At 39.8% G+C, this 26,242-nt stretch overlaps 1 protein-coding gene and 1 non-coding gene across 2 annotated transcripts in view; both read left to right on the top strand.

Annotated features, from left to right (window-relative positions):
- The window catches only part of LOC112455428 (discoidin domain-containing receptor 2-like), a 178,970-nt gene that overhangs the window by 87,585 nt on the left and 65,143 nt on the right, over positions 1 to 26,242 (top strand). Inside the window, exons 3-4 of the mRNA XM_025017328.1 lie at positions 11,572 to 11,817; positions 18,922 to 19,024. Of these exons, the coding sequence (XP_024873096.1) occupies positions 11,637 to 11,817; positions 18,922 to 19,024 (284 nt within the window). The 5' untranslated portion in view covers positions 11,572 to 11,636. The remainder of the gene's footprint in view (positions 1 to 11,571; positions 11,818 to 18,921; positions 19,025 to 26,242) is intronic.
- LOC112455439 lies at positions 13,333 to 13,452 on the top strand. Its single transcript, XR_003040857.1, has one exon. It is a non-coding gene; the product is annotated as a 5S ribosomal RNA (ribosomal RNA).

Below are 26,242 nucleotides of genomic sequence, written 5' to 3'. Positions count from 1 at the left end.
AATCTAACTTACGCTCGGGACCGCGTAACTAGATTTTACAAACCCACGAACTTCGTCGTTCCGGAAACGATTATTGTATTTCCCTCGGAGGTACTGCATGGCGTAGCGCGCGCTTCATAAATATTGGAAATCTAATAACGCTCATTCCCCTTTCCTTGTTATAAGAGTCTCGGTTTTTTTCCTCGACAAGAATGAAACGAAAAGGTCGCGCGAGGGTCGCGCGAGGAGAAAGAAAGCCGGGCACAGCTAGAGAGAAAGAGAGAGAGGGAAGTTCAAAAAGGGAGATATAGTTTTAAAAGACGCCCCGGTGATGCGTATAAATAGGGAATTCCTAGCCGAGGACATCCGTTATTTGCATGTGAGTAATGAACCCGGGCATGATGGGGCTGAAGATGAGACAGGACACGGTCGTGGCGGCGCCTTAAGGAGAGCTAAGGGATAGCGGAGGACGCGAGGGATGAGACATCCCTGGTATCAGCGCCCGCCAGACGCGATAATCTCTCATGTATGAAGTGTCGTTTAGCCATCCTAGCGAGGTTGTTCCTATCCACGCTGTCCCTCGGTCTTTCTTACGTTATCCGCCCGTCTCTCATATTATTTGTCGTTCCTTCTCGCGCGCTATTCATCTTCCGCGCCTCCCAGCCTAGAGCTCGTTCCAACCGCAAGCCGTTTTCTCTACCCTACGACGCTCAAGTTTCGCGAGTTTCTCCAAATAAAAGGAACGCGGAAAGTTCCGGAGTCAAATTGAACGTTGGTAACCGGTCACGATCCATTCGAGACGGAAGACTGAGAAACAACCATGAGAGTAAAACGAAGAGAAACAGAGAGGAAGAAGGATATCCGGGCGGCGCGAAGCTCCCTGTTATCTGAGAATCAAATTTTAATTTGCGTTTTTGCTATCGCACGCGTTAATTTCTCGAAGCCCGTCCGAGATTTTCCAACCGCGTCCACAATGCTAAAGTTTTAGTAATGGTAGGTGTTCGTCCTTCACAACCGAAATCAATTCTCCGCGTGGAGATGCCGGTGTTGATAACTCCCACAGATTGAGGTCATCACGCTACGAAGTGCCTCGCGTTGCTTTCGAAATAAATTTAAGTACGATATTCCACCGCTTTTCGTGCTGATAAAACGCAGAAAAACGAGATTACGACCGAGTACGTGCGATCACTATCGGCATAACACGACGTAAAACGTTACACAAGCCTTGTAAACCTCTATTAATCGACCGTAGCCTGTTTTCGAGAGCGATCTGTTTACTGACTGCGATAAACAAAGCTATTTTTTTACAAGCTGTAGCCACTGCCGCGAAACTTCCTCGCGGGAGAAGAAGTGCACCCCGGCAAGAAAGGACGCTAGTTTGCCCATAAAGTCGACTTTATAGGGTGAGTTGTGTCGCTTCGCGGACGTTACCGAAGTTTCCAGACTGTCGTCATAAAGCGCCATTTTCACTGCTCGCAAGCACATAATAGAATTGCAACGTATTCCAAGAAACGTTACGATTAAGGTATAAACACGGTTCTTCCGTTCTCGCGGCATTCGCGCGCGCGCAAGAAAACGCGTGGTCACGGAATCGGACGTTTCCCGACACGAGCCAACGTCAACCTTTTTTTTTTTTTATTTTTTTAATACGCTGAAACATTATTAACGCATTTCCCTCGTTAAGTTTCACCGGGCGCATTTTTCATGCCCGCGGCATTAATGAGCCGCGATGTAAGATACGTCACCGAGCGTACGAAATATAGCGATGACAAGGTAAAACGGAAGCGGCTATATATTGTCCAGAATGGCGCAACATTTCAGCGGGGCTCTTAATAGGCCCATCATCCACCAAATTACGCCGGATGGTTGCCGCTTTCCCAAGTTCGCCCCTGCGCACAATGTACCGGGTGTACTTTTCACGCAATTAACCCGGAATGAGGTCGCCCGCCGATAAGAATCCGCGTGTACGGCGTCATTTTTAAAAAGGAGCGATTAATAAAGCATTTTTCTCCTTGTAATTAATTAGATATAATCCATCATAATTAATTCTCAGCTTGGTGCGCTGGGCGCGCTGTCGTTGGATAACACGATATTTACGTCATTAAAATAACAAAGTAGGTAATCACTGTGAGATATATGCTGATCGGATCGCGCGCGCGCGCGTCCGCACAAAATATAGCTTGTTAATGCTTAAGAGAGAAATTATTTCACGACGGTATCGTATCAACGATCGCATATAAACTAGGACCAACTAGGACCGTGTCGATCACGCTTGTGAACGCGGGACAACCATCGAGAGGGGTTGCGGTCGAGTAGAAGAGAGAGACTTCCGTTCGAACTGCGCTTCAATACCTGGAGCTCTTAAAGAGATTATTCCGAGACCCCGTTCCCGACAATCTCCTTCTACTACCCGTGGTCTACTCCTTGAAGAGCCTTCCATTCTCTAAGTTAGCTCCTTACGCTTCCTTGACTTCCATGAGGCGCTGCGCTGTATCTTGCATTTCCCTCAGCGATGAATACGCTCTCCTCTTGCGGACCTTCGAGGACCCCGCGGCTTTATTGATCGCCGTTACATGGTAATTCCTGGATCAGACCGAAACAAATAACGTCAAACCAAGCTTAACATTCGATTTTCCGTAATAGCACTCTAATGTTATCGCAACGGTGCACTCTGCCACGAGCCGCACCGTGCCCACAGTTGTTGTTCGCAATTATTTATTATTGAAACAATATTTTGCTACCGTTACGCTACTCGTCGCTTTCTCAACAATACGGAAATATCATATCGTTATTACTTCGATAAATACTGGCTTTCGCGATCTAATCGATATAGAGATAAATTTCTCGTTTTTTGTAATAACAGTTTTTATTCTGGAGAAAAATATTTTTCTTGAAAAATATAACAATCTGCATCTACACAAACATTTTTCATGCGCGTTTCCCGTTATATCACAGTTTACTCAATATTCGCCAACTAATTGTCAATAATACATCGATTAAAAAATATCCAGGCGGTAGCGCAATTCAAGCGTAAAATCACGCTGGCGCCGTTTCTAAAAAGAGGATAATTGCTCACTTTGTTGGCAGAATGCCGTGTTAAAATATTTCCTCCACCTGGTCGGGCGTTTATTGTTCCGCGCGTTGCCATTTTCCTCGAGAGAGAGAGTGGCGTGGCGAGGAAAATCCACGTGCAAATGTCCCGGGGTCGCTTTTCATGGGCTGCCATGAATACCTCAATCAAAGTGTGCGTGCTCGTATGGAGGCTATAGACGGGCGGACACCGTTTAAATATCAAAACGAGGTGTCCTCGGATTGTGCTATTTACAGAAGGACAGGCTACTGCGGCAAATGCGCCCTATTGTCGCGCTGCGAGGCTTGGAGATGGAGATGTCCGAATGTCAGGCTTCACGAGTTATTATCTTCATTGTCTTTCCAACAGCGGCATTTCTCACCACGAAAGCACGCTTATTTCACGAATATGGTGTCATACATATTAGCTTACTTGTACGATAAATTTTTCGGCTTTATTCCTAAAACTTACAACTTTCAGAAGAGCACGTATGTTTTCTTTAAATAATAATATATACCGAATGACAAAAAAGAGTGATAGCAAAATGCCTGAATAAAACACTTTTTTATGATGCTGATAATTTTTTTTTATAATATATATACACATATGTGCAGATATTATTTTTTAAAGTTTCTATACATGTATTTCCATTTTATAAAATAATGATTTGCGATTGGAATATTGTATATTTACTTGCACATTCTTATTGATTCTGGTTATTATAAAATGTATAAATAAGATTTTTAATCTCTAAGAGCGGATTTATGACAACATTTTCGCGTCATTTAAGTACAATTGCAATGCTACCGTTCTCACAAACAATGGGTACGATATATTGTATAACATCGGAAGACATTGAAATATTTCCCATCTGACGCTTTAGTTTGAAGCCGTTCAAGCCGTTTAGGTAGTTGTTATCAAACAACTAGCAATTTAAAATATCGTGAATTCACGAGTGCTTTATAGCGTACAATGCGCAGATATCGGTAGCGTGCAGAGTACACACAAAGGACGGCCGCTAAACCCAGATATTTTGACGCTCTAGGCAAAATACAGAGAGGTCTCTGTACGGCTACTTTCCTGTTCCGTGAGATAACAATAAAGCCCACGGCTAAAGGTAAACCTTGATTCGAACTAGGACATATCAGAGTAAAGTTTCATTCTTCGCTCGTATTTTTATGCAAATAATATCTACAAATAAAAATGAAACAGATCCTTTGAGACAGACCGATACTGATCAATTAAATGTAGGTATATGTATATATCGCGTTTCTTTTACTTCTTATTTTTGTTTCTTATTGAACGGAAATATTTATTTAATTTTAAATGCTAACGATCTCTGAAAGCTATTAACTTAAAAATGATAAATAAATCACTAGCTTGTGTAAACATTCTTTTCTGCTGTATGCTGTATAATTTTGTTGATATTGCGAAGTACTAGGCAGCTAGTGTCACCCGATTACGGAGTAAGCACGTTCAGTGAATCCTGCTAATTGCTACGTTGATTGGCGGAAATCCAACGTGTTTGGCCGAATAAAATGAATGTTGATCATTAACGTGCTCAAACGTCTTTCGAATGTTCGTTTTGTTGGTGTATATATATCTTTCAGTAGGAATCCCTTTACATAATATCTGCAATTGAGCGATTTGATACTAAAATGCGAGTAGCATTTCTTTGATATGGTTTCGTCAAATTCGAAATTTAATATGGAAGATTTCACTGAATTCTTATTAAATTTTTTATGCCATTTTTTTCTTTCCCTCAGTTAAAAATTAATATCATTTATATATACAACAATTTATTATTATTCTCTCTCTTCGCATTATGAAATAATTAACCCTTTTTTCGGTTGAAATATACTCAGACGCAGTTTCATTTTAAGGGGAAAAAGATGTACTAGACAGTCGTCCGTAAGTAAACGTAATTGCAGCAAAGAGCAATTTTAAAGGAAAAGAAATGTCTTACAATTAAGCGATAAACATAGAATGGTTACTTTGTAGGGTAATAACCATTTTATGGAAGAAATTGCATAAAAATATGACGCATCGCGAAACAAATGTCCGCAACAAAGAAACATGTTTCTTTTATATTCAGCGACGCTGCATGTGATTTTCCACTTTATCATAATATTAATCTATTCTTGCCAATTAAATCACAATTTACTTGGTTTCTAAATTTAAATTAAATTATTGACTTAAAAGCTAGTTAAATTATCACATTAATGGATATTTGTTACAATTACTTACATTATATCATAATATCATTTCATCATTATATAATTTGGTTATTTTTCGATTGCCACGGATTTTGTCTGACTCTGTGAAAATTTCTAATATCAACGGCATCGTTCTTTCGTCTCTCTATACAATAACGAAATCCGAAACGCCCAACAAGTTTTACGAGAGTGGCGCATTCGATATCGGCTATGCTGTTGCATGCGAAATTCTTCTTCGAGCAGAAAGCTCTCGAAAACTTCATAGTTTCCAAGAGCCGCGACGAGTGGCGATAAGTGGCGTACTTAACTTGACAGTGGAGATAGTTTCAACTTCTCCGGTCTCCGGCCTCACAAATGTCAACGTCTTCAAAAACGCTAAATTCTCTCGCCCAGCGGTTTAATAAAATAAGAAGAAATTCTCTATATACAATATTCCGATGTTACACATAATTTTTATATATGTTACACATCGATGTTAACATTATCATGTTATGTATTATATATTTTTTACTTTCCTTATCTTTTTATTATTCCTGCGTTACTTACGAAATTTTAAATTCGTATACGTTGTAAATAATAAAAAGATACATATAGAAGTAAAAGACTATGTAATACATAACATGATAATCGTAATTACGTGAACATCAATGTATGCTCTACATAAAAATTTCTATACAACATATATTTATGACAGTAAACGATCTGTAATTAAATGGATATAGCGTGATTAACGCGGAGCGAAATTTTAAATCGGATTTTTCCGCTCTGAGAAGAAATCCCCTTAGTTTTCTCTTTGAGGTGTAAACGTCAGCTTTTAGGTTCCCGCGAGATTTTCTGCCGTAGCAAAGTGGCGCTGTTCGATCCGATAACCATGTTTTCCCAAATCCTTCGGTTCCTCCTGAGGAAACGAGTACGATTGTTCGGTTACGTAGGAACTGCCGTAGGAACCCGAACGCGGCGGGTAGGGTAGGGATGGTGACTCGAATAGAAGTGAAGGCGGTAGCGGCACAAGTGGTAGTAGTCGGCGAAGGAGAATGGCGGAGGGAAGACGAGATGGGCTCGAAATTGGTACAAACCGAATAATTCCGAGCGAAGCCTCACCCGAATCGTCTCCATCGAGACGAGCAACGATGCTCGCGTTATCGGGGGAGCTACAGATTCCGCAGAGCGAGGTAAGCATAGCCCGGGTCCACATTTATCCGTCGCATCTACATGCACTTCTTATCCTCTCGGAAGAATCGCTAAACCCTTGCTTAATGACGAGCGACTCGGTGGACTTTTAAATTTCATACACTTTTTCTCTTCCGCGTACGCTTTCTTCTCTCTTGAGAAAAGCGCGTCCGGTGTTCCTTATCCGCTCTTTTTTTCTCTCGCACCTAATCCATACTGGATTAGCTGCGACCCCTAAGAGCAATGAGTTTAATGTCTGGCGTCGTTTCTGCGGTCGTTAACGAGGATTACATTAATTCGTGTTGCTACTTGTTATGATAAATAAACTTAGAATGAGTAACGTGGCGTTTGTGGAAAAAACGTAAATAAATCTTCTCAAAGCGTGGATACACGATGTTTACGCCACATTAATAAAATAATTTCATTTCTTAAACATCTTTTATATTTATTACGAGTTTACGGAAGATAATTAACTTTTTTATTCTCTTAGAGTCCCTGTTTTTATGAAAGTCTGCAAACTTGAAAATTGAAAAGAAGAGATAACGGTTAATACTGATATAAAAAGATACTGACAGATAAAAGGATGTTGTGGACGTTTTCTAATTAGTTTCAAACTACGCGAGTAAAAGTCATAGGGAAATGTTGCTGTCTTGCGGAGATATAATACATCGATATTTCAGTCAACTAATCTTCTCACGAAACGTACATTGCGGGATTGATATGAATCCGCAGTAATCGTGATGAGTTGGAAACTTTACTTCTAATCTCCAGACGAGACTGTTTTATTCGTTTCCTTCAGTTTAGCTTCAGTTTTAAAAAAGATGTTGTCTCGCCCGACATTTATAATTATATATTTTTTTAATTGACGATTGTTCGGTTGAAAGTTGAAATCAACGCATGGGGTGATTCTCCTCCGTCTCAGAGACAGGAAAAGCTTCTTTCGACGAAGACGGACGTGATGACACGTTGTCGTTCAAAAGGACGGGTGGGTGAGCAGCCCCTCAGAATTAATTAATTCCGCTGGCGCTTCTCCACCTCCGTTTCTTTCAGCGCCGTCAGCTTTCCCCGGCTCCGACCGCCGTATCCGCGACAAGTCTCCTCTAGGTCATCCTCGCCGACGTCGGCTTGCCGAGCTTTTCCCTCGGTGAAAATCGCGACGAACCGCGAAAAAGCGTGTCCGCCCGAGCGAGGCGATCGCGATAATTCTGTCGGGGTGCTCGACGACACGAGAGAGAGGACTCCCGTGGGATGATTTTAAAAAAAGGGGGGGCACACAGGCGGTCGTAGATAAAGAAAACTAGAAGTGGGGAAATAAAAGAACGGAGAATAGGTGGAAAGGGCTGACTAGGAAGGTCGGGGCAGGAGCGGAGCCGGAGGGAAGAGAGCGGAATGAAATTTGCATCGCAAAATCCTACCGTTTACCCCGTCCTCCCGTACTTCCGTGTTTCCCCACCGTGGCTTCCCTCTTTCACTCACGGCGAAGGAGGAGCGTGGAGCTATTCGTATATATACAGGGTAATGACGGTGCTCGGTATTCCGTGAAGAAAAGGAAGGAACGTCCATTGGACAAGCGGGACTCGCTTCTGCATCGTGGATCCTGTTTTGTATCTCGTAGGCTTGTTTGTTTTGCACGGGCTATCGAATGCACACAAAAGACCCGGAGTGGCTCTCCCCTCCTGCACTTCGCACAGATCCCCAACCCTCGCTCAATCTCTCTCGCTCGCTCCTTCCTTCAGCCACTGCGGCTCGCCCCGTTACAAGAAAAGGGACCTGCAAGGTAGTGACCTATGAAGCAGGAATTTTTAGGGCTTTAACTGCTGCACGTGAAAACGTTTATTATACGCCCGTGTAATGGGAAGAGTAACCGAGCTATTGTTTCGACCGAGTAGCTACCTTTGGTACTTATCAATCGATTTCGCACATTTTTTAGCAGATCGCTAATCTTCTTACGTAAAACAATATGCGGCCAAAATGTTCACATTAATGCTCCGCTTAGCCGTACCACAATTTAATACACATAATATTTTGTAGACATAAATAATTGAAGAACTTTTCAGTATTTATGATAATTTAATTAGAAAATAAAATTTATTTTTGCATTGCGATTTGGCATACTGGTTTCAAGAAGTTGAAACTTGGAATAAAGATGTTTAAAGAGAGATATTCATTCCATCTTCAGTTCAGTCCGCATCATATTAAGAAGATATACTTGAAATGTAAATTATTGTCGTGGTATCGCTATATCATGTCGCGTACATTATCAGGTATAATCCGAGATAAAACTTTAATATCGGATATAATTTTCCTCCGTGAATAAATCTTAATCTCATCGTAATATTCATGTCGTAATACGTCGGGAATTTTCCATCTTACTTATGTCACACAGGCACGGCTGACCGCAAATGCGCCTCTCTATTTCTCTTAGACGAATTTTATAAAATCACGCACCCATGCCATAATAGCCTCCACGAGCGAAAGAGCGGAGCAGACGTTGCCGGGGCTTCGGGGCGAACGTAATGCGATCTCTCCTGGACACTGCTCGTTAGCGATCGATAATTATAAATAATTAGAGAGACGAGGCGTGCCCCTTCGGCGGTGGGTGCCTCGACAAGAGCTCAATGACCGTGTACTTTATTTAAAAAAAAGGCATTGTACGCGGGGAGTATTAATGACCCCACGTGCCGAGAGGCTACTCGTTTTTCAACATTGGGCCCGTTGTAAAGCACGTTTCCATTATCTTGCTTACTCGTGTGACTTCAAGTCAATGACTTTACTCGTTTCACGTAATACGCGTACTCGTTGAGTTTTGCTTGGTTTCGCTGAAAGGTACAACATATATGTAGCTTTCTTGAGCTCCATCGAGTATTCAAAGCAACCTATCTGGAGTTCCATTATAGGTTTTGGTGCATACGTATTGCCGTATCTTACAACTTCAATACTGAGCGCAACACTTGTTTCTGACGGCTTTAGGGCCTCGTTCGTATTCTGCGCCTATATCTTGAACGTGGCACGAAAAGCATATAGAGTCCTTATGGTCGGAATATGCCAGTATATTATATTTACAACTCGATTTTATGACAACAGATATTTCTCCAAAACAAAAATTGCTTAATAGCAGCATAATACAATTATGTTATAGCTTGTTGTTACATATATTTAAATGCTATGTCAAATCATAATATACATTTTGCATTTTAAAAAACAATACAACGAAACACCCTGATCTGTGTTAAACAATCAAAATATTAAAAAAAAAACGTTTCTTAATTATATCTTGGGACTTAGATTCTGTTTTACATTGTTTTTTTTACGTAATTGTAATATATATATATATATATATATATATATTACTATTATTTATATTCCTTTTTGTCTACTGCAATGCAATAAATGTAATTTCTAAGGAAACACGCAGGGATTTAGAGAATATAATTGGAGCTTATGAAAAGGTGAACAACAAAAGTACGCGGCGTAATTATAATTACAGCTCAGCAAATAAAATAGTTTTCTTTTGAAAGATCGATGGGGGGATGTCTAATGACACAGTATTCAAAATGTTTTGGTAAGTTAAGAATCAGTAAAGAAATTGGCTTAAAATGCAGATCGTTAATTCACGGAGTTGTCAAGAAAGTCGACAATGGAGCACATAACGCTGTTGCGTGGTTTCGAAGGAACGATGACGCCTCGAACGAGAAACGCGAATGTTTTTGTCACGCTCGACTGCGCGAATACACTCACATGCACCGGGCGGATTTCCCGCGGTTTAGAGTTTCACGTTGGACTAACGCCTAAAATTAATAATACTAACGCTGAGGGGGAAAAATAATTTCACCTCCGGCGAGGTGTGAATAATGCATGAGGCGTGACGCGAAATCTGTGCGGTGTTGCAGTTGCAATTGCACAGCATATGGAACACGCGTACTTATACCATATCCCCTGTGCGCGGTACATATATGAGCGCGATACAATTGCAACAGCAACAGCAGCAGCAGCAGCAGCAGCAGCAGCGGCAGAGCAGCACGGCATAGACGCTCTCAACCTCTTTCCTGAAAACGATCGCGTTTACTAATAGCACCGGCGCAATTAAAATTTCATGACCCGCGGCATGGGTAATGTTTCCACTATTCGTCGACGACCCGTATAGCTGGCGCATAATCCGCGTACGAGGGGGTGACACGGATTAGCCGTTGATATCGCGGCCTGCTCACGGTAACGCAATTAATCTTGGATATAACGGCCGCTTTTTAACTAACAAGTGCCAGTTGGACGATTGTAAGCGATTTTATTTCACGGGCGCAATATTTAGGGAGCCGATTTGTCGTGCAAAATAGACCTCTTATCGTGCAGATTGCGCGCGACGTAAAATGAAGACGGACGAGAGGGCGGGTGGAGAGCGCTATTTGCAAAAATGATAACAAATGTCTACGCTGCCGTAACAGCACGATAAGAGTTCCGCTTTATACGACAAATGCAAGGTCTAGCGATGATATTTACGTAAATATGCTCGTTCCGTTGTGCCAGTGGCAATCAGCCTTACATCGGAAAACCGATTCGGATTTTGTTGACAGGAATATAAACCGTGCGTTTTATTTTATACTTATTAGTTACATGTTAATTCGTGCAATTCTTAATCAAATCTAAGTCTTGAAAAATATATATGTACCTTATTTTGTAATGTTACATATTTTTTAATCAAATTTCTTTTCAATTAAAGTAATATATATGTAATTATTAACTTGAAAAATCTTTCTAGAGATACATATAGCAGTACAACTTTTTCACTTTTTAACGATAAAAGTTACTTTCTTTTATTTCATGCCGGTAAATTTACCTTGGCAGTAGTTTCCATTGTAGCGTCCTAGCTACAATACATTTTCGCGATAGCAATCGACACTATTTTCATGGAGAGTTCGTTGCACGAACCGCGAGATAAATTTATCAATGAGACGGAAGACAATCGGGCGCTATGATTACATTTAAAAGAACGTACGCGCGCGCCAGACGACCGTTAATGCTTATTTTTGTCCAAAGTCTGTAAATATCACCGCTTGTATTACTATAACAGTTCTCATACTCAATCCACGAGACATTTCCGAGGTGTCTGCGGACAACTAACACGGATTATTCTGTGCTCAGGACATCGACACGGGCCTGTGACCACCTTGCGACCATCACGATGCTAGGAACGTGCTTGATGACCGATGCGGTCAGGACAGCGGATAGTTAGTGATGAGGAGGAGCAAGTTATCGGCGTGCCGACGGCCCAGGTCACCAGTAACATGCCAGTCCTTGGTCCCAGCGCCGATCCAACTCCACTTCGAGGACTTCTGATCGCCATCTTCGTCCTATTGTCCCTGCCGCGTTGTCGCTGCACGGATCTAGGTAAGTCGAATCCGAACTCTCGTAGTACGCGTCACACACCTCCAAGTTTTATGACTTCCGAAAAGTGCTGACACTCTTTTTTGACCCCTTCCAACTTCCGTCACTCTCTTTACAATCTTCCCCATTGTCCCAGAGCGCACTGTCGTCGTCGCACGAAAGTCGGGAGGGTTACGATTGAAAATCTTATACGAAGCATCCCGTGGAGACAGCCACGAGTTTCTCAAAACTAAAATGCTTATAGCCTCGGAACAAATACGAATATGTGTCTCCATATATCTATAATTCTTCAAATACAATTTTTCACTTAAAGTATAATTTGTGTGTAAGAAGCTAACTTATATAACAAACTCGTTTAAAATTCTTCTACAAAAGTTTCAAAGCGTGACAAGATTTAATATTTATAATATAATTTTATAAACAAATTTTGTAATTTTGTTGATTTCAGTTTAATTAAAATCACGTCATTTCTGCTGCAAACACGCATTATTGCAAATTGTCTAAGAAGGGAATAAATCGTATGATGAAATATTAAGTAGATCAAACTCCATAATAAACTAACTGCCGCCGGCAACGTATTTATAAGTTAATTACAACATCATCAGTTTTAATTGCTTGGAAGATTGCTCAATTACTTATCGTTCTCTCGTTTTACTTTGCGCTCTTTGATTTAATATTTACCTATCATTCACGATCGTATCACATAGCACGATCTGCCAAAGTTTTTTCTCGCGAATAAAATTCTTTTAATCGTTTTGTGAAGGCTAAAAAGAAACGCCGACGTAACACCATATATTTTATGTACGTGCGCTGCAATTAGTTAATTGTTATCGATAACATGAACCGATTGTTAATTGTTAATATCAGCTTTTAATTAATATTTAGCAAATTTAAAAATTTAATATATAGCAAATTTAAAAAAATTAGAATGTTGATAAGGAAATTCGCGAACAAGATTCCAGTTCTTCTTGTTGCGCGAACGAAAAAGGCGTCGACAAGCACCCGAGAATACCCGTGCGTAATAATTTTTTTTTCCCCGGCACTGAAGCGCGTACGCAATAATACCATCCCTATATACACCTGGCCTCACCAAGGTATTGTACCCTCGTAAATGAAATGTCAGCCGCACGATGAATTAACAATACTATCTAATAGCTGCTCAGATGCAGACGAGCGAGAAGCCAGTTCATTGTGCCGATTCATTCTGGCGTGCCGCGCTTCTGATTCGTTGTTTACCGCTCATCCGTTATATTTTTATGCAAATTAATTGTTGCTTGCAAGACGATGCTGCGTTAAATGGAAGCATTTATAAAACAGAGAATATACATTAGCTTATATTTGCAGCTCGTATTGATATCCATAAATCTTTGCTTTATGTCATTAACAAAATGAGAGTTATTTAATGTTGTAACATTGACGATTTAACAATTCTTATGACATTTATTGCTGTATAAAAAAAAGTGAAATTTTGGGACAGAATCATAACATAAAACTGATTATAAATAACTTACACGTCAGGGTAACGTTCATATCACGTTGTAACGTACCAGTTCTCGTCCGATCACTGAAGTCAAGCAACGTTGAGCACGGTTAGTACTTGGATGGGTGACCGCTTGGGAACACCGTGTGATGTTACCAATTTTTTTTTTTTTGCATTTTGATTATTACACAGACGCGCGCTATTTAGCTTTAATATTATACTATTACTATTGCATTATATTATTAACCCTTTGATAAATAAAACATAAAACTGTCAAAATATACGATGACAGATAAGAGAGACCGGGGTTCGTTGGCACAAGAGGCAAGTTGGCAATGCGTTCCGTTTATGTATTTATAGCGAAAAAAATAATGGAAAAGTTATCACAAAATATCTCTTATATGAGACATAGGTACTTTTCTCAAAGCTTTATTTTAATCAGACAAGTATTACAATAGAAAAAGAGAAAATTCTGATTTAAGAGGTGGCAAGTAAATTTTCGAGCGTTTCAAAATATTGTATTAATGTTCTTCAGCTTGAGAAGTAAATCAAAGTGACGTATCATTAGTTAAAAGAAAAGTTTCTGTTACTATACGACATATTATTTTGACTAACAACAGTAATTTATTATAATAAAATGACTGAAATAAAACGTATGTAAGGATGGGGTATGTTGGCTCATATCAAGACACGCTTAGCTTGACTTGTGTTGCCGCGCGCGTGAGACCTGTTCGAGCATGTGATTTGCTACCTACAATGCTGATAGAAGCTAGATATATATTTATATTAATATTTTTATGATGAAGAAAGCTACATCTAAAATAGTTTGCAATTGTTTTTCTGCAACAGCATTTTGCTATTTGATTATTACAAAATAACTTTAAAAGATACAATCTTTATCAAGCAAGTACGTATCTGTTACCCGTTTTGTGTTTCTATTACGTTTTCATTAATTTAACATGGACTTTTGTCGCATAGCCAACTTACCCTACTATCGGGGCAAGTTGGCTACAATGCAGCATGTTCGTATTTCACTTATTACAAAGGAACTATACAGTATACAGGAGCGTTTTTAGCATGAAAATGTAGAAAAAGGTTCTCTCAATCATATTAATAATGTTTAATCATGATAATTAGTTGTAAAAACTCAAATATCAAAATTGTGAAAACGGTGCCAACGAGCCCCGGTCTTCCCTACTCACGAAATAAGTGCAGTAAGAGAACCAATCGGAAGAGAACCATCGCGGAAAAGCGTCAACAATAAAAACCTTTTACACGGCTTTTTTAAGAGTGGATTTATAAATATTTTTTTATACGCGTTTTAAATTTATAAAGTATGAAATTATCACTAGATGTATTTAAAGGTCTTCCATCCAGCATCATGCATTTCTCTAACTAATTTAATTTCCATACGTTAATTAATCATTAATATTTAATTGGAATAATTAATAACATTATACAAATATTAATTATTAATTATTGACTATCGTTACTGAATATATTTAAGCTTTTGGTGAATTGGACTGTCAATCATGCCACGAATCATTGAAATCGTTCATTATCCCGCATGCTGCGTGAAAACACATCGCATCTAGGATATTCCAATATGTCAGCTTGACTTATTGCTTTGGGACATGACACTAAAGCTCGGGTTCATAGCCGTTATCGTCGTATACATTGGATATTCAATGTACACGATACGCCATGCGCGCTTGTACAAAGTACACAAATGCACAAACGATAAAATGTATACAATTACACACAGAAGATATTGCACTTTTAAAATTACCATTAATACTTCACATATTACGAACAGAGACAGGGAAACGTTAACTCCACTCGATAAACTCGAAGTAAATAGAAAAATCATCGTTTTATCTACCGATATTTTCACGCTCTTCGTATTGCATATTCGTTTTGTCCGAAAAATACAATGCAACGGTTGATTAACTACGACGAGCATTTCGATTGCTGGATAATTTTCGGACGCGAAACATTGGATCCACAATGCAAAGTGTAGTGTGGCCCGCTAAATCCAGGTTAGCTCGATAATTACAGCACGGTTCATCTCAGTCGCACCGTGTCGCATTAACGGATGCAATATAAAGACGAATACTTATAGATGCAAATACGATCGAAACTGCGCGGTCTGAATAGAGAGAGAAACTTTAACATTTATTAAACAATAATTTTCACATACACATATACACACATACGCGCGCGCCGCGGAAACGTAATGTAAATTTTCTTAAAACTTTCAAAATCTAGAATAGAGAATAGTTAATTATCGAATTTCACGCATATCTCAGTCAATACTGCCCCTTTTTGGAATAAACACATTATCTTCAAGGGCATAATATATTAAAGACACAAATTAATGAAAAAGATTAACAGGTACATGTAGCGCAATATTAACAATAATTTGAAGCATAAGTGTGTAATAATTTTTATTATTAAGTTAAAAAGGGCAATATAAAAAAAATGTAATAAAGTCTTGATAACAAAGGACAAGCACGCCAGTTTTATGACAAAAAAATGCGAAGAAGCCGGTTGATAGCGCACTGTAAAAATCATAACTTCCATTTGTAAAATTTTTAATAAAACAGCAAACACAATGGAAGGAACTTCTGCTAAATTGGCCTCGTTAAATGAATCACATGCTATTGCCAACCATTTTGCGCGCGATATATTAACTATCTCAACGGAAAGAATATTTAGCACAATCTGCGAAATGTAATTTTGTAATATTTATCTTCTTAATCTCGTCGTTTCATCCGCGCGTTTTTACAACAACAAATTTACTCTCGTTCATAATTGACATGATTGAATTTATATTTTTTATATCGCTTTTCTGTATTTGTAAGCATCATGTGATACACTGAATACAAATATCGAATTGTTTAGCTGCCATTCACTTGATTGAATGTTTATCAGATTCTCCCAGTTGGGCAGGATTTTTAGTTCATTGATTTCGCTCGCTCGAATGAATTGTCGTCTGCCTTTTCAGAATCCTCCCCAGGTAGCAAACACAAGTCATTTTGACCATTCCTGACGTCACTAACTGACAGCATAATGACGTTAAAATGACGGTCTAATGTCACAGACAATTGACGTCATTTTCTGACGTCTTATTGACGGGCAAAAATAGGTCTATTGTACGACATACCGGTTTCTAGAAATGTTTTTTATAAAATTGAAATGTTAAAATGTCTACTTGATAAACGTTTATAAAAAAATGTTCTTTTTCTTTATCTAAGAAAAAAAAACTTTTCTAACTGTTTCGTTATGCCATGTGCGTATAGCCGCTCTCAAGGTGGTCACCCATTCTAGTACAGTACCGCGTCCGAGTCGCTTTGACTTCGATGATTCAGTGGACAGTGATGATCTTCACACTCTGATGCTTCCTTATTAACTGTACTTGTCTATAACAGACGTACAGAAGGCGTCATTAATGCCTTCCACCTGAAGCATAGAACATGTAACGTGCACTATAGAAATCCCAAGAACACAGCTAGGAAGGCATTAATGACGCCTTCTGTATATCTTTAAAGTGTTCAAAAATCTTGTAATGATAAAATCTTCTTGATAGCTATAACACTGCATGAAATAATCTTGACACTCTACTTAAAAGCTACTAAAATTGATATACGTGATATAAAAATGTGGATTTTTATTATCGATTGCGATGTAATTACAAAAGACAAAGACAAACGCGCTCGACATCTTTGAAGCGTATCGAACGCAGATTTTAGTCGCGCTACCGCAACACGTCGAACCAGGTTTCACCGGTATAATGGATGGTAGGTGAAACGTAGGGGACAGTTACAAACACAAACGAAGTTTTGTTCGCCGTAATGCCGGCTCATGGAGACCATAGCCGGCCCGGTAGTAGCTCCGGAGGCCAGGCTAATCCCACGTCCGCTGCATTCTGCAGTTTTGAAACTTTCCACCGTAACTGCAGTACCGTATAGTTTAAGCGTAGCGCGACGTCGCACGCGCGCGACAAGCTATATACTGGACCGGGCTCTGACTCCCGCGGATTCGAAAATTTATCATGTCCCACATATATACGCGGACATTGTCATCGGGCGGTAGCCATTGCCAGTTGATATTCCTGCAATCGATTTTTCGGTCGCGGTGACGCGACGTCGCGCAGACATTTCATACAAACGGCGAAAAAAGATATCGGAAAACGCCGTTTTATTGTCATTTCGCGCGAATAATCGGCAGTGTTTATGCATTATTTTATACGAATATCTCTCGTCTCTCCGACGTTTCCGATTCACGGATGTCGAAACGAAAATAGAAATAAGAATCCCCGTGTCTACATCGAATCAAAATGCCAATAAGATGTTTTGAATGAAACTTTATTCTTATGTGCTTTTTACCAACATTTGTCTCGTAACGACAAAACAAAAAAAAATGGTCGTATCGAATATGTCATATTAACTGTATGTATAATAGACATTCTACATTATTACATTATAACTCGGACATATCATTTTATTTGTGATCGTGAAAATAGCCGCTGACTTCCGGAGAAAAAAGAAATCGGAAAATAGAGGTGACGCGAGCATACTCGCCACGATTGTAAATTGCTTCTCGTGTGTACCCAGCGGAATACGAAGTCGCATGTTTGTGGCGACCGGCCGCGGCGTTTCCAAGGATTTCGTTGCAGAATTTGCACATCTCTGCGATATAGTGCTGTTAGTGGCGGACGAGATTGTTGAAAACGAAAGCACGCCAAAATAAAATCGTCGAGAATCTTTGACGGCAAATGGAAATGCAAATACGTAGAATTAACTATTCAATAATATGATTTGCTAAGGCTGAATCCTCGCGGGAATAATCTATTATGTCACCTCCCATCTTCTACTCGAAGTTTTTATTTTAATAATTTGATAAATAAGGAAGAACTCTAGATAATGAAATTAATAAGTTATAAGTAAAAAGAGGCTTTGAGAGTTCAACGCCTCGGTGCCTAAGTTAATGGTTTCAGTCTTGTATGATGAAAGTTGGTTGTTTGTTGCCTCCTGATCTCAGTCACCGTTTGACAGAGACGGTTATCATTTGGAATCAGGACTGTCTTTTTAAGTGCACCATTGTCTCAATTGTAACGGCGTTCTCTATTTACAAATTGTATTGTTTCTTGGTGTTTCTTACCACACGGCTTCAATGCTTATTCTCGCGTTCTCTGAGCTGGTAGATGACTTTAGTTCTCTTTTTGCTCAAATTATGACTGTCATATTGATTTGATCATATATAATAAATTATTGTTAGCTATAAGTTTTATTTAGATTTCCTCGCAGAAAATTACACTATTTTTAGGCAATTATTATTTAAAGTTACTCGTCATTGAAGTTACTTATTTCTCGTCGGAGAAAGTAAGATTAATTTTGATTAAATTGTTACCGCATCGCTGAAGATAACGCAGCCGAAATGTCCGATTTATAATTATGTATCCTATAGTTATTAAAGATCGATATCACGTTAACTTATGCGCCATCAACCGCGCCATCAACTCTCAAAGTCCCTTTCAACTTGTTCATTTTCATTTTAATGCGCGACGTTAACGAAATGAAGATTGATATTGCATTTTGTCCAATGCCATCGTGAATTGTTTCCAGGACAATGCACTACAGCGTTGGGCATGGAGAGCGGAGAAATCCCTGATGAAGACATCTCGGCGAGTTCTATGTACGATCCCAGCCTTGGACCGAAACATGCCAGGTAAGAGAACAATCGTATCACGAAACTGCCGTCAAGTAAGTCGACTATTTTGGTATATTGTCAGAGAAACGAATATCCGGCTTTTGTAATCATCGAGTCCGTTTATTCTCATAGCGGTTTTCCATTATCCTCTTATCATATTTTCTCGATAGAAAATTCGAATACTTATTTTTCATAATAATTGCAAATTCTATTATTGAAATTTATAATTTCGTATTTCTGTTTTCTCATATACAATTTTACTTTATCATACCCTTTTATTTCTTCATGTTATAAAAAATGGCTGGATATATTTCCATTAAATTTGGAATGTACATTTGAAGCGGTTAGTTTAAAAAATATAAGAAACAAAAACTTATAACATTTAATTAAAAAGTGAAATAATTTTTCTTTCTTGCACTTTTTAATTAATTAAAAAATTATGGGTTATCTCAAAAGAGATTTTAAGATAAAATATAACGTAGCACACACATATATGTGTCACGCGTCTCATGTTAAAATTAAATTAGGTAATTGCCATTCGCATCACGCCGTATTATCGAAATTCTTTTAATCTCGCGCAATGTAAATCGCGTGACACGAAAGAATGTCTCTCGCGCAATGGCATTAGCGAACCTGCTACATGGTTCACTTTATTTCTTATTACAACACCGAGATTAAAATCACTAACTACGGCGTTTGCGTTCCGCGCCTTAGGTGTATTAAAATTTTAAATAACATGCGGCCTCAAAAGCACGGTTGTAAAACTTTGTTATCAAGAAACGAATGGTGATAACGAAAGAATGTAGAGGTGTGGAAAATCTTTCGATTTGTTCGCGCAGTAAATGGCGAATTAATTTTACGAGCATCGTTATTATTCTTCTCGCTCATGATGACAATCTTTTAACCACATTCATTTATTTATCAATAATTATGATTTATGAAAATTCATGAAATTTTTATACTCATAATATACCTATTTCTTGAGAAATACGAAAAGTAAACGTTGTAAAACAAAGATAGTCATGCGTCTCACAGGATAGTCATGAATATTCTAATCGATTCATAAATAATAATCTATAATCAGTAACGAAGCTGAAGAAATTAAGATCGATCGTTTTGATTAAATTGGAGGATTATCATCCGCGATTAGTACGTATAGTCTCTTCACACTCCCATCATTAACAACGAGTTTCCTATCCCGAACACATAGACCGCAGAAGCGTCGAGCTGTGTGCCGAACGGATCGATCTCGTCAACGATACGCGACAATTTACGGTAGGCTCTTTGCGCCCACATGACACGATCTCTGATAATAACCGGTTTCGTGTTTCGATACCCTCGTTAGGGTGCCACCAAAAACAACGTCGATGATAACAAAAAAAAGAGAGAGCAAGATACTTTTTGGAAGACCGTCGCGGTGAGATCGCTCGTCTATCGTAGGCCACGCTTGGCAATTAAAAAATTTTAATTAAATCGCCGTACGCGCGAGACCGATCAGCCGTGACGTTTTAATTAACGATCTACTCCGTAAATCAAAAAGCGGCCTACGCGGCTGCATATTTCGAGGTAGATAGCCCTTGCTGGAGAGTTACGTCCTTCGAGCAAGTCGTTACCGGAGAGTTTCGGCGGGATACACAGCCGCGCACACAAGTCCGGCACGATGTAACGCGCGGGGTATAGAGTGGTAGTGGCCGAAAGGGGGTCGACGGCAACGGCGACGGCGGCGGCGGCGACGGCGGCGGTAGAAGGGGTTTGCGCGCTCGACCCCTACAAATTACCTCCAATTTCGTGTAAATTCCTCGTGCCTGCGTCAGCATAATACCTGTATTAGAACGCTCGGCTCCGGCTCTTAGGTGGCAATAAATCTGTATTAGAGCAAGGCGCCGCTCCCACTCGCAAAAGGGGTACGACACCCGGGACCGGTTAATTTTTCAGGACCGTGATTCGCCCGCCATGTTGTCTGCGATGTTACTCACCACGTTCCAATGGCTACCAAATATCCTGTTTCTTTTTGTTAATTTAAAATTTTTGTTGAACTCGTTTTCTTTATTATACTTCTTTTGTACTTCTATTTCTCTCACATTACTCAATGTAGACCACTAATTTTTATATAAATATTGTGAAAATTATATATATACAAGTGATATCATTACATAGATTTATTATTTTATTGGAATATATATAATTTTTTATTCTATTAATTTAAATTTTTTGTTAAATTTCTTTTCTTTATTACACTTCTTTTATAACTTTTATTTCTCTCACATTATTCAACACATAAGTAACATCATTACATGGATTTATTATTTTATTGGAATATACATAAATTTTTTATTATATAATTTTTTATATTGCATGAAATATTTCGTGTATATATTACGAAACAATATAAAAATAGTTTACCTGAGAAATCCTAATACGATTAGAGAGTTAGTATCGCGAAGACGGCGAACGTATCAGCCGTAACTATCAATTGCGATTGTATAATTGGAGGATTCCCGGTTCTCGTTGGTAATCACTTTGGAAGCTCTCATCGCGATAAAATCTTTTCGGTGTCACGAAGCGCGAGGGTGTTCGAGCGAAGACACTTGCGGTGTGTTTCACGAGCATCTAGCCTTAAATCTAGTTTCAGCCGCGATATAGAGTTCAGTAACTGATGCTTATCGCGATATACGCGTGTTATCGCGCCGAGATCCGCGATAACGCGAAATGCATCATGCACGCCAACGCACGATTATAATTACAGATGAAAGATAGATTTCCATTATGAGAGGTCGCGGCGACTGCCCCCTGGAGGGGCAAAGGGACTCGAGATAAGATATTGCCTCGCCGTGTGCTACTCCGGCGGAATATGATACAATGTTATACAACGTAGCGTTAAAGTACCGCATTTCAAAGTACATGTAGTCGGGTTCTCGGCGGTAACGAAATTGCATCGTATATTTTATTAGAGAGGGTTTCCGCGACAAGGCAGCCCCCGCAACATTTTAAGGTCATTGTTATATCCATTCCGCCAGACGGATAAGTAGGATATACGTGGTAAATAAATGTGAAAACGTAATTACGTTTGTCATCCGGGCGGTAGTGCTTTTCGCGAGTCAATTAGTTCCGCGCGACGTTTCGTTTCTTTGTAAACTCGCGCTCGGTTAAACAACGCGTAAACCATTCAGCTGTTTCACGATTCTGCATTGTTGCTTATATTAACTTGAAGTGTTGAGGCTTATCATATGAAACCACATTCTCTTTTAGCTTTTAATATACGTTTTAGTCATGATCAGTGTACAGTGGCAACGTCCGCGTAAGTATAACGACTCGGGGACAGACAATGGAGGTGCAGGCAGTGTACAAAATACAAAAGCACGAAGGAAGTCGGGACGGCGCGAGAAAGCGCGTCCACGCACAAAGAGACACGATCGATAAAGGCCCGGACGGAAAAGTGGACGAGCACATGCCGTGGTACGTGCAACGAAAAAGTTTTTCGTTTTCGTGTATGTGGTGCCGATGGCCATTCGTATCGCTTTAGAGTTGGCACGAAAAGGAGGCGTACGAGGTGGCAGGCAGCTCGATGTAAGAGGCGATGGGAGGACGTGGAACGAGGGACGACGAGGGGGGACGAGAGAGACGGCGGAAGAAAAAACGGATACGAAGAAAGGGAGTGCGAAGACCCCAGAGGCGTGACAAGCCGAAATCTTCGACGCGCGAAGGAGCTATAGGTGTAGGAGGGTGAGGAATCGCCGGGGTAAAGGGGGGAGAGGGGGCTAGAATCACGCGGACATAAACTGTCCTACGCCGTTACATGTGCTTTCAGCAGCCGAAGCCGAGGAAAAATGGGTGGCCATATTCTCCTAGCCTTCGAGCCTGGCTATCTTCCACTTTGTTACGATTCGAAAACCCCCGTGCCTCCGGTAGCTCTCTCGTTTCGGTGATTTATGTAACACCGCCTCCTCCCTCGGTATCTTCGCCCGTTTTTTCTCGCGTTTGTATCGCTCGAGCAAGTACGCCTCCGCCGTCGCCGTCGTCGTCGTCGTCGTCTGATGAAATAGGCACTTGGCTGCATCGTATCGCGCCACCGGAAATGTGCCGCGCATTTCGTGGCTTAGGCCTCGCCGCTCGCGTGACGTTGTGCTTTCGTGGTATAAATCTTCGGGAGGGTTTCGAGGGTACCCCCGCCTTGAGCAGCGACCGACTCCGTCTTACGGCGCTGATATCTAATTCCGGTCGTCCGTTCCTCTGGAACCCTGGGCCAAGAACAGGAATTCTTTTGATAACGAAGCAAGCATTCCGCGCGATGCGCTGTATTTATATATGCAACGTGCGCAAAACATACTCCTTGGCGTGATGACGTATATATGCCGAGGAGAAACCATGAAGAATAATTCAAAAATCAACACGATCGTTTCAAAGAAGAGATTGCGCAGAAATATTTCTTCCATATTTCTCCTCGATAAAAGCATATACATGTATATTTATACGATATTTATTTATTCAAACGAGATGATTGATATTTTTTCTATACATAATACAATATCATAACTTTGGAAATCATATTTTTTACTGCAGAGACGTGACATTTATCATTGAAATTTAATAAATAATGATTTCTGTGAATTTATCTCGATCTTCTCAGATTTTAGAAGTTTTTCTTCTTCTACTACTTCCATTAGCTATAGATCTTTTCATTGATGTAACACTCATTACTTAACGACCCAAAGATTTTCCTTGTGTAGAACGATTTGGTTTAAAGCGGATAAAGTGAGGAGAAACGACAAACTATCCCTCGTAGTCGAAGTGGTAACAATCTATCGCAGAAAACTTTTGTCCTCGCTGCATTAACATAGTCGTTAAAATACAACTAGGTCGCCGCGAAAAATTATGTCTTATTAATTCATCTGTTTGTGATGAAGGTTCCATATTTTAATCGTCTTTCACAGCGGAGTACGTTAATGCCACGCAACCTCGAAAGTTCGCACTTTAAGCGAATCCACGATTTTTTTCTCGAACGCATGCCTCTTCGACAAAAAGTTATTTGTTAAGAATTCTGCCAACTTCTTTCCGTGGATGCTTCTGATGATCGTACGAAAATATCTTGCATCTCGCGTCTCTTTTAAAATATCAGTGCAGAAGGCGGTATCGCGATATCGAATTCCCATGGAGAAGTTCGGCAGTCGATCTGCCTCAGAGAGATATTATTCTGTCCTATGCGAATCGGGGGAGAACGTGGCGATAACGAAAATCTATTTCGCCGCTTCCACGTTCCGTGTCGAGCGTGTGAACGTTGCTCCCTATATTTAGCCGCACACACGAATGATGCCGCGTGCATGAACACCTGCACCGTCGCACGTAATACACATATATCCGCGCGACGTAGATATATATATATATATATATATATATATATACATATATATATATATAGATATATATATGCATTTATGTGCATACGATACCTCAGTATGCGTGCGTGTACACGGGCGCGATTTTCAGTCCCCGATTCATCGAATATCAGCGACGTTGACATATCGGGGCTTCCTATCTCTCTCTCTATTCCTCATACTGTCAGGAAATCGTGAGCAACCGAAACGAATTCTCCGTTAACGATCGCGGAGATTCGCCCATGAAATCGTCATTGATACGCGCGGGCGTGACTCACCTTTCAAATTTTCACGGGCGCGCTTGATTTGACAAGTATATTCAAATTTTCCCATCAGCTTTCGCGAACATCGGCGCGTAAATGCACATTTTCTGATCGCTCGCTTCGTACAACGAGCTTATTTATTTCTCTCTGTGGGAAAGGGTAGTTAGAAGATCACCCGATATACTCTGCACCTCTGATAAAGCAATTCATACTTTTCACCGTGATATCAGAAAACGTACATTTCTACGTTTAGTATTATTATTGTGGTATTAAAAAAATTAAAAATTACACATATTAAACCGAAGGTATCTCTAGCGATAATACGATGCTAAGAAATCCTCACCGTTGAATATCTTTACTAATAGATACATTATAGCGAAACTTTCTTCCTCGAAACAAGACTTAGGCTTAGCAGTAGCCAAATACCATAAACTTGATTCTGAAGTTGTTATACGCTGAAAGTGTATCACATCGTATTGTCCTATGAAAAAAGAATTATATGACGTGACATGACAACAGAAAAGACTAGCCAGAAAGCGTATCTTTCAAAAATATATAACTGATAAAATATAGCTTTATAATCGTAGATAGATTTAGTCGCACGTACAATTTTTTATAAAAATGTAATTTTTTTACTTTTCCGAGGTGCATGTTTCAATATTTGCAAGAAAACATATTTTTATATTTTTTCGATAATAGTTATTAACGAGTATTGATCAGACGTATACGTATGACGACATTTGTTAAAACAATGTTGGTCAAAATATAAAAATACAGGTACCCTTATTCGTTAGCGACGAACTCGATTTTTCATATACGTACATCGTGCGCTGGCGCTGTTAAAGGGAACTTTCCAGTTCTCGTTGTTCCGAAAAATCACGAAACTCTCTCTCTCTCTCTCTCTCTAACGACCGCCGAGCGCCGCCCGCGCGGGATATCGATACATTCGCTACATGACTCGAAGTTTTAGATTCGTTGACAACGCCGAATTCTGTCAGTGTAGCATAGCGCAACGAAAAAACGTTGGGTCGCTTAACATGACCCGCGAGACAAATATTCGCCCCGAGATAGTTTCCGGTCGAGTCGACGGCGAATTGTGCGGGCTGTCTGCGCTGAAATATGATCGCCCAGACAATTTTCATCGCCATTCTGGACGCCATGCCGTACAGGGGTTTTGTAGAAAAGTTTCTAAATTGTTGCGGATATTAATGTTCCCTTGTTCTCCGTTGCGATATATATAGAATCGTCGGAGGATTAATCAAATTGTTATTATTTATGCAACGTACAAACGCGCTTCGTAAAACTTGGATCATCATGCGGCCGAGATTCGCAGTAATGATAGAAAATTTCCGATATTAAACGAGGAGAGTCAAGACTCTATTCTCAACTTTATATCGTAATACGTAGAAATTGTATATAGAAATATACCTACAGAAGTAGGAATACAATACAGACCGACATTTTATATGATAATCCTTATCTCGTATATAGAGAATGTTGCGAAATATACGACCGCACTCTAGCGGTCGAAACATTTTAATTATCTCAGGAGAAATTCAAATGTTGATACCGTCGTATAACTTAAATAGCCCCCTCACGGC

This window comes from Temnothorax curvispinosus, unplaced genomic scaffold (assembly GCF_003070985.1).
Source record: "Temnothorax curvispinosus isolate PA1 unplaced genomic scaffold, ASM307098v1 QBEX01006086.1, whole genome shotgun sequence".
NCBI lineage: Eukaryota > Metazoa > Arthropoda > Insecta > Hymenoptera > Formicidae > Temnothorax > Temnothorax curvispinosus.
The sequence above is the reverse complement of the archived record's forward strand: the minus strand, read 5'-3'. Positions and strand labels throughout refer to the sequence as shown.